This window comes from Patella vulgata, chromosome 4 (genome assembly GCF_932274485.2).
Source record: "Patella vulgata chromosome 4, xgPatVulg1.2, whole genome shotgun sequence".
NCBI classification, from domain to species: domain Eukaryota; kingdom Metazoa; phylum Mollusca; class Gastropoda; family Patellidae; genus Patella; species Patella vulgata.
In genome coordinates, this window is record NC_065882.2 from 69,270,464 (window position 1) to 69,287,392 (window position 16,929).

Here is a 16,929-nt window from a genome sequence, read left to right on the forward strand (position 1 = left end):
TCCACTCGACACAAACCAGGCCATTTCGGGACTAACATATGGTTTTTTGGGGGGTTTTTTAAATTTTATTTCAATAATTCGCTTGCGCGTAGGGGTCTTTAGCAGTGGGAGGAAATCGGAGGACCCGGAGAAAACCCACGAGGTTGGACAGGCGACCCTACTCCTTGTCACGTACACTTTATGATACAGCGCGCGCACGCTAACCATTCAGCCACCCCCCCCCCCCCTATGCATGAATGACAAATTATTGTTATGTGTAACAATAATGTAATAATACTACTGTACGTATTAATCTTAGCATCCACTGCAGTGAATATCAAACAGATACCCACGCAGCAGCGATGTCTCGAACTAAAGCCATGAAAAGCAATTTATTCAAAAATAAAACTTGGATGTTGTTTGCCATAAAGCAAACGGATCTCTCTCGTATTCACAAGCTTTTCCGGACACGTAATAGCTCTGGAAAAGAAAGTCGTACAATGATGAATATCAACCGTGGTCATCCCCCCACCCCCCACATCCGCAATGCTTCGCACCAAATTTGAAAATCAATCAGTTTAATCCTCCGGCTGAAAAACAGTACTCAATAGGGTTCATCCCGTTACAGTCATAACGCTTCACACCAAATTTGAAAAGGAAATCCATTAAAACCCGTAGCCCCTATCTTGCTAACAAACCAATTGTTGTCACACGGACCGATGAGCTGACAAGGGCGATGCAATTTTCAAAATGTTCAGGGGAGCGGCCCCGAACCCCCGTCGCAGGGCCCATCGGAACGAGTCGCCTCCGTTGGCCGATATCTTACTCCGCTCCTGATTATACAACCAACCAGAGTAAAATATAACGCTTTTTTGGGCCATGGCTTTAAACTGTTTGAAATATATGTGATTTGTATCCTCGTCGAGGTCAAGATACTCTCTAAACACTATTTGTTGTTTTTTGGGATTTTTTTTTTATAAATCTTCTAAGTAGTTTTTAGTATCCATATGTTCTGCCCTTATTTGCCTATATAATATAATATATATTATATTTAACGTCATGTTAGCAGTTCGTGTGCAGTGCAACATATATGGGCGCACCTATCACGGGAATATAAATACCTAATCTACATAGAATCGTGCTAATTTAAGCTGTTATGAAATTTCTTTTGTTATCTCTCACATTATACATTTGTAATAGAAATACTAGAGTTTATAGATTTAAACTATACATTGTTATTCGAGCGAAGATTAGTCGGGATAAATATCGATCATAGGCCTATACTCAATTTTTAATAAGGATAGGGTATTCTTTGTACAAGTATAGATATTAAAGATACATTATGGGAGATAAGATAAAGAGATGGCAGTTCTCTCTATAATAGTTAAAAACTAGATAGTGTAAAGGTAATTTGCTGAAAATTTCAGTCGAATTGATCCACTATGAGCCGAGAAAGAAGCGGGTGAAATTTTTGCATAGTCTCGGTCATCATTACTAAAATCATTTATATAAACAGCATAGTATCGATTATCCACTTTTATTGATTTAATTATCAATAGCCGTTAGCGGCATATAGGAATCTAATCCAGCCAACATCGAAGGCTAGCCTTGACATCGAGAGTTTATTATGGTCTGGATAAGTTAATTAATGTCTAATTGATAATTTAGATAACATTTCAGGCCTAAAAAAAGACTTGTAATAAGCAGATTTTGCTCTTGCATAATGCATGTTTAAATGACGAAAAAGAAAGATATAGCCCAGTTAGCTTGCGTGAATCAAATCAGAATACGTAACAGGCATATTATATACGTATGAGGAAGGGGTCGAGTGCAATCTGTTTCACAGCGCAAATGCGAAAGCCTTCGTTTAACTCTGTGAAATATGAATGACCTTTAAAGGGACCATCCCGATTATAACAGAGTCACAGAAATAAAAGTCTGTGTACGTATGAAAGTTCAGCGCCAAAATATAGTGGAATGGTGTATTTACCTTGTCTCAAAATTTCAGTTCAAAATATGTAGTTGTTTGGACGTTAACCTCAAAGTTGCTTAACCGGACACGTAACCCGTTTAAGATTTTGGGTCAATTTTTTCGTTGGGTAAACTGATAATCTATTGCCGTTCCTTTAGAGGTCTGTACAGTACGTGCATGACCCACGTGCTGTACTTGATAACGAAGGGTAAAAGTCTGGTTTTATCCATGGAGGTGTATACCTCTATGGCTTTATCCTGGCACTGTATAATACAGCTTAGGACACAGGTCTCAATTTCCAGATGAAGACTGGCGGGTTTAAGTTGTTTGAAAGCGTATCCCGTATATTCAGTTGGTTGCTCGGCCCTAAGGTTGAGGATTTTAAGGGCTTTTAACACAAAATTAAACAGTTTCATTCTCCAAAATATATTCGAGATTGGCCCTTTAAGTTCACGTGCAATATAGGTCTCCGGGTGACGTCACGCCATACGGCCTCAATAACGCGTGCATTGTTTACAAACTGGTTCGATCAGAATTGGTGCCTTTACTCATTTTACGCCTTCGCGTACTATTTTAATGTATGTACCTAAACACTAATAGGAAATATTGTTTAGCCCGACATTGTTAACGTTCAGTCCCCCCTTTTTATTAGAACACGATGTCCAAAAAATCGGACATATACCAGAACATTAAACTTCCGAATGTGCACACTTCGTGCAGCGAGCAACTTTTTTTCGAGTACATGAAAACGGTTATACCTTTGCATATACCTATTTCGCTGTCGGAAACGCGTAAATGGGCCTAAGATCAGGCATTGGGTCATTGTGATAAGGAGTCTGTTTTGTCCCCGCCCCCCTCCCCCACTGTTAAGTCTTCTACGCGCAAGCTGTTGAAATAATGTTCCGAAATGACCTGGTAGGGGTCGAGTGGACGTTAAAACGAGTGGTTTGATAAAACGTTGCGATCACACCACATGGTTATGCAGATACCACCACATTATGTTAGTTTAGAAATCTATCTGAAAACTGGTTTCTTCTGTCCAGTTATCACACTTGATTGGGAAAATATTTCACGTGGAATTACACAGCTTACACTTTCTAATTGTAGGCTACTGTCTCTTTATGCTGTTTGCAATGTTACATGAGCGGGAAATTAAAGGTTTTAGGGCTGTTTCTTCACTGGTTGTTGTTTATGTTTGTAATGTCTCTATGTAATTTGTGTGTCCGGTTCATACAGGTCAATTAATGCACCTCTCTGGGTCCATAACAAGTGTCCGCAGGTTTGGCTAATGTGGTTTGTATGTGAGCAGCGCGATTCTCCCACACTAGATATAATACAATCTTATCTGTCCATCTTTTGAAATAAGGTATACAATTAGGCCTAATGGATCTGTCAGTTGTACAGGTGTCGGGTCCTTGACATGGAAGTGAAAAAATTCAAAATGTGTAATAAAATGGCTGATCATCCTGTTAGAGATAATTATTATGTTAGTGAGATACTCTTGAGCCCAGATTAACACTGCACGTGATATGAAAGGCGCGCCAGCTGGGACAAAATTAGTCTCGAACATTCTCTATTGTTCAGGTTCGGTTATTAAAATCTACACAGTGTTGCAATTCACAGAGTGACTGGTTAGACGAGACACACTTCGCTGTAGAACTGAATATCAAAATGGCGTCGGGATCTGGTGTTTCAAAGAATATGGAGACGTGGAAAGCTAAACTGGATAAACTGCTTCACGAGAAGAATGTAGTTACAGACTTACTAGCAAAATTAGAAGCAAAGACTGGCGTCAAAAGATTATATTTTGCTATAGGTAATATCTGCCTTTATCCAATGACAAAATCTTAATCTCAGTATTTTTCTCTCCCCCTTTTTTTTTTATTTGCTGTAGTGTTGTAGGCCTACTTTAATCTACGGTACTTGTGTTGCACTTCGTGACTTCATTTCTATTTATCTGCACTGCAACACCCTCATAACATAAGTCATATCATTTATAGACCTAGTGATCACTTCAATTTTTTCAGAGTTATAATTAGTAGGAAATTAGCAGAAGTTGCATGGTAGGCCTATTGGTAAATTGGAATGTTATTTTTGTTGAAACCGGAATGTATAATTAATAATAAAGGATAAAGTTCATAAAGGAACAAATTAGTGTAACTCAATATTTTCCATAAAATTTGAAATTAAAATCACGAAGTAGAATTCACTATTGGTCAATTTCAATAAATATTGATGTAGCCTATATTATGTAGTTATCTTGCCGTGAAAATATAGGATCCTAATTATATCCAGTATTAATTAACATTTTAGAATCAGTACACTCGGTAGGCACACCTGAGTCGTGTAGGCTATTCTATGGTTTCGGATGCCATTTTGTAATGGACAAATAAAAACATATCCTACACGACAATGTGGAAGTAGTTATACAGATACATACATATGTAGGTCACAATTCTTTGGAATACAATTAATGCTTATGGGTGAGCGACGTTTTGATCAGTCATAAGCAGTACATGTAACTGTATTCCATAGATTTGTGACCTGTATATTCCAGTTCAATTACTAAATGCCATTGAACTCAAAACCATTTAGAAGTAATTAGTAAAGGCTGATTCAATGACACCGGGTTGCTATAGCTCAGCTTAGCCAATATTCCAAATTTGGGAATGATATTTTAATATTGCAGCTCAATAGGGATGAACAGGAATGGTGAGAGGACATCATCCCATCAGAGACCTTCCTAATGGAACTTATAGCTGTATAACATTATTAACAATATCAGTCAATGACAATAGGCTACTAGTTAAAAGGTTACAAAACTACACAATACTGACTGAGACAATACAATGTGTTGGAATAAAGTTAGTGGAAGGATTTTAGAACTGCTCATTGTTTTTATTACTCGGTCTTGAAGTAAATTGAAATCTTATGATTTAAAAAGTCGATGTCTGAGATATAGTAAACATAGTTAACTTTTTGAATTTTTGTGTATACATGTACAGTATATCTTTACATGAATATTGACTTGTTAAGCAGCACAATGTATAGGAATTAATTCACCGCGAACTACAAGTAGTTTGATATTGATAGTCACCAAAAGAGTAAGCTTCCATTACACTATACCCCGTCTTCATTAGCCCAGTTCGGAGCAAAACAGTAGGACGTTAAACCCCATTTCATTTCATTTTATTTCCATTACACTATACATGTACATATTCGGTACACCAGCAGATAACTTTTTTGTTCTATTTTACAGGTTTCATTGTGCTCGTTGCATTATATTTAATGATTGGCTATGGAGCCCAGTTTCTGTGTAATTTCATTGGCTTCTTATATCCAGCTTATGCGTCGTAAGTAATCTTATATAATCAGTTTATAATACCGTAGATTAAATATGGTGTTCATTATGATTCTACATTAAACACAGGTGATCCCCATGTTAATCATCCTACATGAGATTATTATGTAACCCATATACCCAGACACTATTTTAATTATTGGGAATAGTAGCTCAGGGATCAATTATATATTACGGGTACCAACATACGATCAGTTATAGAATCAATCTGATTAAAACACAGATCCTATTTCGTTTGTTTTTAATAGTTCAAAATTTCGTTTTACTTGTCTTTACTACACTAGGATCTTGAAGAGTTGTTATTACTGGTTGAAATGAAGGATTAGCCAATGAAACGGTCTGTTATGGCGAATTCTTGGTGTGGCGATGCACGGAATTGTGGGTAAACCACTGGAAATGTCAACACCGATTGATTAATCAATGTCTGATGTCATAGGGTCAAAAGCCTCTTACGACCCCTGACGTGACCTTCCAGTACAATCAGTCAGATCTTTATGTAGTGTAGGTCATCGAAATTATAAAAAAACACAAAAACAAAATATAGATCTGTATTTTAATCAGATTGCTATAGAATTAATTACAGTGAAATTATATTCCCCATAATTTGAATATTTTGATTTTAACATTGTTACAGTGCCAATTATCCACATCTGTTTTATCATTTTTATAGAGTGAAAGCTGTAGAAAGTTCTCGTAAGGATGATGATACTCAGTGGCTCACCTATTGGGTGGTTTACAGTGCATTCAGCTTAACAGAATTTTTTGCAGACATATTCCTGTTCTGGATACCATTTTATTGGTTCCTAAAGGTTTGTTATTCTATGTAGTCCAGCTTATTAAAGATACATTATGGGAGATTTTTATAGAGAGTTGGCCATTCTTGCTATAACAGTTCAAAAGTAGATGATGAAAGAAGAATATATTGAAAATTTCAGTCAAATTACTTTATTCTGAACATAGTTATCATCGTTGTAATATTTGACTAGAAATGGTAGTGAAATGTGCCTTTACCTTGGCCAATCGTTTGATTGACAGGCGTTAACTCCACCTTCATATCTCGATTATCAAGTAAAGTTTTCAATGGCATGCGGAAACGCTCTACAGCGGCCTCGCTAAGTACACTCTATCATTTAGCCTCGATCTAACTGACGTATTCTCATCAGGGTGTGCGCCATATTTGAATTAATTAATAAGTGAAATCCTGTTTAAATCTGAGCTGTAGCCGAGCCATCCGTTGGTCTACAGAGTTGATTTTGGGCTTGTTGTTTAAATAAAGATCTAATTTATAATTTCTATAACATCTGAAGCCTAAATTAAGACTTGCAATAATCAGATTTTGCTCTTGCATAATGTATGTTTAATGGAGACTGTTATACAAGATTATTTCAATAGTGTACTGATATTAATGACTTGAGTTTGGTTGGCATATCTTACAGTATAATTAAAGAGTTAACCTGTAAACATGTCAGTGTTGACATTAATTGATACACATTACACAATTACCTGATTATTGTCATGTGATGTAAAACAAAAGTACACCAACTGATGTAATATTTGAGGTCTGTCCAATGGAGGGTTAATCTAGCTGGTTCTTAACCTGTTCTTAAAACACTTTTAAATTATGAAACTCTGAAAATATATATACATGTATATATATATGCTGCCATGGCAAAATTTGCATATTGTGAGATGAAACAAATTGAAGTTACAACCGACATTCTTTATAACAAATTCTGATATAGCTTTGGGCAAAAATAAAGTCATTTTTTTTTCTTCAGTGTGCATTTTTGGTATGGTGTATGGCCCCTATACCAAGCAATGGCTCTGACATGTTGTACAAGAAATTCATTCGGCCCTTTATCCTCCGACATCAGGAAAAAATAGACAAAGCTCTTGATGAGGCTAAAGAAACAATCCAAGAAGGTAAAGCATCCATTTTCTAAAAATAATTCAACTTTTGTTCCTTGTGTATGTTTTGTAATGATTATTGCAACATTATTTTTAACTGTACCGGTATTTATTTATTTATGCATGACTGTGAAAACAATACTCTATTTTTAATGTCTCATGAATTCATGAACTTATTATTAAATTTAAGCTCCCATGTTTTTGATCCTGTTAGAATTTATTGGAAACAGACCCTATTGTGATATTTGACCCTATTGTGATATTTGACTTATAAGTTACTTAATATACATGTACCTAGTTGGTATGTCACAATATCCGTGCAATACTGATAAGATGTAAACATATTTTCATCATTGGTTGAATCTGTATTTTGCTTGTTATATGTTTAGCTTCCAAATAATTGTTTAATTAGTTAGTGATTATTCTTTAGTTTATTTAAATTTTTATTATGTAGTAGCTCAATTCAATTTCTTGCAAAATTATTTTGATTTCAATTTTATCAGTTTTTGGATATGCCAAGAAACAAATTGGCGAGGGTAAGTGATGAATTTTCAAGAGACACTTTGGGCAAATTCAGGTTCTGGTTCTGATTCAGATACAATTTAAAATATATCTAATCTTTTAATTAATATTTTTTGGACCATTTTGTATTTCACTGAATTACTTAAGCTTGATCACTTTAAATGGCTAGGTCTAATTTTAAGTTAAATGTGTTTCATCTTTTATGTTTATGTTTTGTTTTTGCTATTTATGTTTTCACTTTCCCTTTGTCTTTGTGTTCACTTTCATTGTTTGTTTAAATTACATAAAATGTAGGCTAAAGGGGGCACAGAATTCTATTGAATTTCTTTTCGTAAAATGATTTTTAGTATCTTATTTCATTGGAATGTGAAAATTCATAATTAAACACCAGAATGAAAGCATTGATGGAGCTATGATGAATATATTTGCATACAATGCATTTAAATATAGTATCTTCATTGTATATGAGAATTATGCTGCATGACCATTATGTAGCTAAAATGCATTTATAGAATTTCAATGTGGAAAGCTTATTGATATTAAGTTAAAGACAACAATAGTGGAAAATATGTTTTCAGTTTACAAAAGCAAGAGTTGGCCTGCTTTTATACATGAAACCTGCTGCATTTTAGAAAGGCTTTCATTTTATTATAGTGAATAACTTTATAGTCATTTCTTTACATACATTATTCCCTCTTAATTCCCTTATACCAGTTTAATAAAAACTAAAAGTCAATTCTTTTTGGGTGCACATATGTACTTAGGTTATTAGATTTTGATTTGTAAAATAAAAACACAAGCTGATTTCCAAATTATTATAACCATGTCCACAAATGTATCGTGAATTATTCTCAAAAACGTGTCTGCTTTATACATCTACATGTAGCTAGATGTTCCGGTTCAATGTTTGGTTTAGGTTTAACACGTAGCGATAAGAGTTGATTGTACATGTTGCAACTACCTATGGATGATGAGTACATATTGAAATAGGAAGTAAATACCAAAATGATGTAATTGAACTTTGAACCCAAACCTGATCTTAAGAATTTCCCACTGAGATCATAAACTAAGTATATAAAAGTAATAATGTAAATAATCCATAGAGTGAACATAACTGTGGAAGTACCTTTTTATTATCACCAAGAAATTAAAAACAAAATAATCTAAACTAGCCTGTGATATATTAAAATGATAGTTAGCAATTAGCATATCATAACCCAAACACTCCCATGCGCAAAACAATATATATTGCTACAGTGTTGTTTAAATTCCTTGCTTTTGTGGTTTGTTTGGTTGAGAAACCATTCATCAAGTGTATCAGATGGGTCTGTATTTCTGCGTGCATTCTAAATACAATACATGTTAAATGAAAATTTATATTTTCCTGATTCAACTCATCATAAAGAATATTTAGTGTATCAGTCTTAACATGTCATCTGACATAGCTTTGAACAGCTAAATAGTACCTGTAGATCACAATTATGAATATGACAAATAGTATAAGATACTAGTAATAATGATATAAATATGGTTATCACATTGACATTATTTCCAGGTGCACAAGTGCTTGTCACTATTAACACTATGGATAATTGCCCTTTAATATGTTATGAAATGGACAAGGTAGGAAATTCATAAGGACCAAAAACAGAACTTACTTTTGGCCCTTATTAAGTTTCTGCATGTCCAATTACAGTCTGGACAATATGTATGTATGTATGTATAACTTTGTAGTATGAGATAACTGGTTGTGATACATTTATATTGTGTATTTTGTAGCACGTGAAGCAGGAGAAGGTGCATTAAATGAAGAAGCAGTAAGAAGAGTGATAAATCAAGCTAAAGTGGATTAAAATCCAAGAAGCTGGATGTATACTGCTCAAAGCACAGACCTGTACCATGACAGTTACTCTTAAACACAGATACAGGAAGTGTACAGTACCATCATTATTTTTTTTTTTATATATTTTACACATGCTATTGCATCCCTTACTAAAATAAAACCCTGATGTACCAATTGATTGATGATAGTAAACTGTCTGTGTCTCTTTGGTCTACAGTATTCCATTATTGTGTGAATGTTAATATCTTCTACATATTCGTCTCTTCAACCTTGTTGATTGTATGGAATGTTTTACTTTTAGAAATTAAGTTTTATGGAAAAAGATCAGCACAAGCATATATGAAATATGAATCTGATTTATGTTTAAGTAGGGTAATGTTTTCATCGTCTCGCCTCCCAAGTGTGGCTAATGTTAAATTTGTAATATGTAGTGAATGATTATTGTAAATATTAAATATAAAATAAGTTTATTACTGTAAATATTAAATATTTTCTAAGTAATTTCACGTTATATTATATAAAGCTTTCAGTTTGTTAATGTTGGCTTCTGTTAAACACATGCATGTACATGTACTGCCTTATACATATTTAAATTATAAATGTTATACAAACATATGTAAATTATTTATGGAATTGAAAGTAAGCTATTCATGTTATTTTAGTAGTATCAATGGGTTTAAACTTTTGTAGATGGACAAATAATTTGATTTACAATCTCCCGATTAAAATTATTTATTTGATATTAATTAAATGGAGAAGGAAAATTACAAATTAAATTTCAGACGGTTTTGACATTATCTTGATGGACTAATTATTATTAATCAGTATATATTTATAAGGACAGTTATGTTAATCTTGGGTCAGTAGATATATTAAGCTAAATGATATAAATGAAGATAGTTCTTAGTATTTGTAGACTCAGTTTCATCTTGAATTTCATTACACCACTGTCTACAACATATTCCATGGTGTCGGGTTCATTCTTCTTCAAGTAGAGGTTTTACATCTGCTTCCACCTAGGGTGATATCGCATACAATGGCGTGTTCATATCCAGAATAAACTAAAGCGCCTGGTATGACACGGATGAAAATTGTTCAGCTTGGTGTTGCAATGGTGTTGATTCATTCATTTATTATTCCCATTTCATTATATTAATAAGTAATTTTTATGCACATTATAGAAGGTGAGTTAGAATTATATCAGATAGTTTTTTTCGTCTTTCATTTGGAAAAATTATACCAAATATTAACATTCAGGAGACATGTAGAATTAGTTCTGCACCTTATTGATTTTGGAAATGAAATTGTCAGGTTAAAGTATAATTAATCTTAGTATGATTGTATCAAACTAACATAATAGTATAATTTATTTGGTGTATGTTGTGGAGTCTTTTTTTCTTATTTTGTCATTAAAGAATTCTCCTTTTATTTTATTTTACCTTTATCCCCATCACATGAATTTGCAAGTAAAGCAGACCAACATTAGCATATTTACAAATTCCCCCCATCCCTCTGTGCTCCGAGGCAAATGTCAACCAATGCATTCATGGACTTGACTAAAGTCAAGAGAAAAACAATGGTTTTTGGATGCCTTTTTTCAAAATTCTGCATACAAATAGCAGAATTTTATCATATGAGCTCTGCATTTATTATAAGCAAAGGTGCCCAATATGTTAATTGGGAATAGGCTTGATATAAATTGGGTTTATATACAGCAAAGTATAGAAAATCTTTGTTTCATAATGGGGGGGGTGGGGTTGGTTGGCCGAATGGTTAGCATGTGCGCACTGTATCATAAAGTCTGTCATTGAGTCAACTGGCGTGGTTTCGAATCCCCGGTTGTACGTGATAAGGAGTAGGGTCGCCGGTCCAACCTCGTGGGTTTTCTCCGGTTTCCTCCGACTGTTAAAGACCCCTGTGCGCAAGCGAATTATTGAAATAAAATTAAACCATATGTTAGTCCCCAAATGACCTAGTTTATGTCGAGTGGGCGTTAAATCGAACTCGGAATGTTTTAAAATGTCCGGCAAAACCAGGTGTGAAATAAACCTGGGTGTTTAGTATACAGCTCAAGTTTAGAAAACGGTATGAAAAGGTTGTAAAACTGTCCCTTTTACCAGGCTTAATAATAATAAAAGAAAACAGGTTGCCAACATAACATGCAGCTATGTTGTCAAAATTGTCCCATATTTATTGTTTTGTTGGTAAACGGAGCATTTAATTAAAATGCACTAAAAATTGATCAACATGTACCAGTTTGAGTTATCAGGGATTGTTTAAAATTAATAGGATTCATCTCAAATCAATCGAAAAACAACTCTATTTGCTGGAGGGGCCACAAGATTTTAAAAAGATCAACGGTAATAACTAAAAAAAAGTAATTCTAGACTTCATATATCGGGAACCATATGTAAACACTGTATAAATTTAAAGTCAATCGGATGATAGCCTTTACATTCTTTACAATATCCAACCATATTAACCAATTATATTTTATTCACTACCAATATAACAACTAAGTAATAATTTGAACAGTTTTATTTTTTCTTCAAAAAAAGTAAATGATACTGTGTATAAATATAGGATTTTGTTAGTCTACAAAATTCAACAATTCTTCATTCACATGTATTTACATCTGAAAGACCTGCAGGTATATGCATTAAGTAACAATACTCTTAATCTTCGATCTTGGTGAAAACCACAAAATCCTATTCCTCATGAATGGAAATTGTGGTAAAATCAATTACAAGTGAAATACATAAACCAGTGCTGCTGGAAATGAAAGTAAGGTAAATATGAATATATGATGATAGGTGTGAGTTAATAGTAACGATAATTAGGCGGAATGTGACTTGAGTTAAATTCAGCTTAGATGACAGATATATTTTAAAGAATGTAACCGGTTGGAAATACTTTTGTACATGAGAATAATTAATACCGTAGGCACAAAAGATATCAAATACAACGAATCTGGATTATAAAATCACATTTTCCTACATTTTTGTATTGAGCACTTTTTGAAGGACATTTAAACGCATTATGACAGACACTATTATAGACTAAAAGTAATTAGCTATAGTCCCCCAACTGTGAACCCAAGGTGATATTCTCATAAATGCATTTTCTTTATATATCAGCCATCACAAATGTCCATTATAATATTACGTCCATATTGCTGAACGTAAAATTGCATATATCTAAATTTTATTTACAAAGCAATTTAAAGTTATAAAATAGTAAGTACTAGCTTTTTTCACACTCTTCCATACATTTTTTCATATATTCCCTCATGTTAGACATATCATTGAGGGTAGACTGGACCATATTTTGAAATATCTGTGGCCATAATCGAAATAATTCTTTTTGTTTTTTGTCATTAAATACTGCTTCATTTGAAAAACTTTTAATCATATTCCTGGCAAGCTGTCTTTTAGCTTCTTGATCCTGTAAGACATAAATAAAAAAAGTTCTTAAGTTTAAAATCTAGCCTGGACAAATGTTTTTAAAGTGAAGATCAGGTCAAAAATCTGAAAATCTGTGACATGATGTAGTGTTCATATTCGTGTACACTACCATCATGCTTTTTAAGAGAGGTTTCACATAGACTGATGTCTTCTCCAGGCAACAAATACACACCACCTATGAACATATAAAAATGCTAAATGATCAAACTGTATCCACAGGTATTCAATTGTAGAATAACCTTGCTGAATAATGCATATAGGTTGGTGTGTTAGTTACAACAATTTTATGGCCAAGTTCATATAAGTGTTATATCACAAGCCTTGTCATAACAACTAGACCAAATTATTCTATGTGTGTGGTTTAATGGTTGAGAGCGAGATATTGAGTAATATATTGAAAGGGCATCAAACAACTTAAAATATACTGCACAAGCATTTCTGAGAATTTGTTACACAAGTCAAATATCTCATCTAGTATAAATAACATATGATTGCCATGTTGCCCATACATTATTTGAAGTAATGGTACACCGGCATCAAAAGATGATGTCACATCTGTATTTTATATGCTAATAAAGCGGCGTCGAAATTCGCCTAGTGTGTCCACTGTCATTTGGCCAAATGATTCGCCCGAATCAAACAGGCTTGATACATTCGCCTGATGTCCGCTTCGCCGGAACATTCGGCCGAATGTAGAATTCGTTAGCCAATCACCACTCATCATCCACTCATATCGAGAAGTAACATGATTGTTTGAAGACACAGATGCCGCTATGTTTAATCATGTGACGTCAAAGGTAATGCAATCGACTGGTGAATCAGGCGAAGCATTCGGCTAGTGTGCCAAACCCATTTGGCCAAACAATTTGTCTGAATGATTTGGCTAATGTGTCCACTGCTTAAGGTATGTAGCTGTTACAAATACCTGATGTTTGGCTGTATTATCAGAACTTTGGTATGTTAAACCGGCTCTACCAACAAATTCTCCCTGAGCTTTCTCTGCCTGTTTATCACCTTTTCTAGATTTATCTTCACTTAAAGCCAGCAATTGTTTCTTCCTACAAAAAATAAAGATTAATAAATAAAACACTGCACATAAATCGTACAAGCAGTCCATAAGTTGTTGCATATTTATTTGGTAGGATTTACAAGATACAAGAAACTGTGCAACAACCCATGAAATAATTATCAGAAATGATAAAAATTTGATAGAGCTAACGTAAAACATGTTAACAACATTAGCTGTTCAATTTGTCGAAAATCATTGAGAATATGGGTTTTCATACAAACTGTGTTAAAATCAGACAATAACATTAAACTGTCCACAAGGGCCCCAAATCTGCAACTAATGAACAAAATTTGTAGAAAATCAAATCATCTCATGAATATATCATAAACTTTGTATAAATTTAATGTCAACTGGTCGATAATTTAAGCCTCTAAAAGTCGTATCATTTCAAGAGTATTTCTAGATGCATCATCAGATTATATCTTGTACTGGTTATTATGTGAATTTTAATACATACAAACCTTGTTTCACCAAGTAGTGACAATAATCGAGATTGTGGTAACTGGGATGTGGTAATATGAGATAATGGTCCAAATAATTTTTCCGCATTAACTATATCTGTAGGACTGACCTGAAATTAAATACCTTCTTTGAATATCCCAAAACATCACAGCGAAAAATCAGATCATTAACCCATTAGAAATGAAATGGGGTTTGACGTTCTACTTTTCTGCTGGACCCGGGCATATTTGTCCAGACAGAGGCATTACATTGAACCTCGGTTTGTTCCATGCGAGACCCTTTGTCCTGCATCACTGACAAGGAGTAACCACATCAAAATATTCTGAGAAACTTTCTCGGTTAACACTGGGATCAAAACCAGGACCTCCAGGTTAGCAAGCCAGCACCTTACTCACTGAGCCACCCACGAGCTCCCTCAAACAATTAGACAATGTTTTAAAATCACATATTTGATCACTTTACATTTGTTCGAACAAAGAGTCAAGTTGTTATACTTACCACCACATCGTTGATCTTTTTCAATGAGAAATGAGCCAATCGAAATATAGTATACATTCTCCATAACGTGAATTTAGTAACCGGATTACCATCAAGATCTATTGTTAAATTATCTAATCGTCTGACTTGAGACAAAGCATTGATTTGCTGTAGACTGTGTATATTTGTAGCACTAAAAACTAGGGTCTGAAAATAAAATGTTTTCATATTTTAACAATTATTGCCCCTACATTACGCTGTATGTATATTGATGATTGAGAGCTTTGAGATTTTGAACCCCTTGCAAATTACAATATTGTGAAACTTTAATCTCTTAAAAAAAAAAATTCAGTTCTGTTCAGTATATACAAAGATATGATGACAATTTCACAATAGTCTGAATAATCTATCTGCAGATAAATGAAATGAACTGAAATGGGGTTTTAACGTCCTAATGTTTTGCTCCGACTGGGCAAATGAAGATGAGCATACACGATGCAGCGTGCTACGAGGGAAAATTTGCCTGGACAGAGGCGCTACGGCCTACTTTTATACCGAATTCCAACTGCCAAGGGATCATTTACGTGCACGCTATGACTAGACAACAGTCCTTGTCAGGCCCTCTGTTCTGCACCACTGACAAGAGGAAACCATGCCGGGAAAATCACGATGAACTTTCTTGGTCAACACAAGGATTGAACCCGCAACCTCCAGGCTAGCAAGCCATTGCCTTACTTACTTAGTCACCATGGCTCCTATCTGCAGATAAACGAGCCAGTCTAACAACCTAAATGCATTAGGTAAAAAAAACATTTCATGGGCCTCTTTAATGTAAATTATTTTCTCTGATTTCTATTTCTATTTGGATCTTTAACATATCCTATTTCAAATTGATAGAATTTGGTCTTTTAGACACCCAATATGAATATTACCTGTGTGGCAGGAAATCTTGTTCTCACTTTATGTAACATTTTAGCAACTTGTTCAAAATCTACAAATTTAAATACAACTGTTGTTATAGCTCCAGCTGCTTGTATTCCCCAGTTTCTCTCTATATTCTCTAATGCTTGACTACCGTATAATGTTAATGTATCACCATCTATATCAGCATATTCACTAACTTCTTTACTTAATCCTGCTCTCTGACTGTTTAAACAAAAAAACAAAAAAAATTAATATTATCAAACACCAAGTCCAACAATCCCTTTTTAATTTTGCATAATATTTACAAATATTCTTACAAATATATATTTAAAGTCAATTGAATATTAACTGTAGCCTCTAGTGCATCCACAAGATTTCTCAAGTAATCAAGGGGTCATAACTCTGGCAGTAATTATTGGAAATAGTTGAAAAGCTATAGGATTTAAAGTCAATCGGATATTAACTTTAGCCCTTAGAGCGTCCACAAGATTTTTCTAAGTGATTAAGGGCCATAACTCTGGCAGTAACCATCGGAAATTGTTGAAAATCAATAGGCTTCTTTGTCTCATGACCATCAGCACTGTGTATAAATTTAAAGTCAATCTGGTATTAACTTCAGTCAAGGGCCATAACTCAGGTATTAATTATCAGAAATTGTTACAAATCAATAGAATTCTTCGTCTCCTGACCTTAAACACTGTGTATAAATTTAAAGCCAATTAGATATTAACTGAATGTGGACATATAAAAAGTAATAATTTCATTACAAAATTAAATTTACCTATAAACAATGGTTTCTTTAAGAGCTGATTTATCTGTTTTACGAACAGCAGTTCGTGAACGTTCATTAGCTGTAATAGTTGATGAACTTTCTATAGAGAACTCAGTCATATTACTGTGAGCACTTTCTGGACGGGAAGACTTTCCACTTCTTTTGTCACTGCGAAT

The 16,929-nt window shown here is 34.0% G+C and overlaps 1 protein-coding gene across 2 annotated transcripts; it reads left to right on the top strand.

The window, feature by feature from the left end:
* The first annotated feature begins 3,553 nt into the window (after positions 1 to 3,553).
* LOC126818197 (receptor expression-enhancing protein 5) lies at positions 3,554 to 11,013 on the top strand. 2 transcript variants are annotated; one of them, XM_050545467.2, is made up of 6 exons: positions 3,554 to 3,767; positions 5,211 to 5,304; positions 5,983 to 6,121; positions 7,091 to 7,235; positions 7,724 to 7,756; positions 9,522 to 11,013. In XM_050545467.2, the coding sequence occupies exons 1-6, from the start codon at positions 3,623 to 3,625 to the stop codon at positions 9,593 to 9,595; spliced, it is 630 nt and encodes a 209-aa protein (XP_050401424.2). In that variant the 5' UTR covers positions 3,554 to 3,622; the 3' UTR covers positions 9,596 to 11,013. The 2 variants fall into 2 exon arrangements, with proteins under 2 accessions (XP_050401424.2, XP_050401425.2); XM_050545468.2 differs by lacking the exon at positions 7,724 to 7,756 and having other exon boundaries at positions 3,560 to 3,767.
* Positions 11,014 to 16,929: the final 5,916 nt, after the last annotated feature.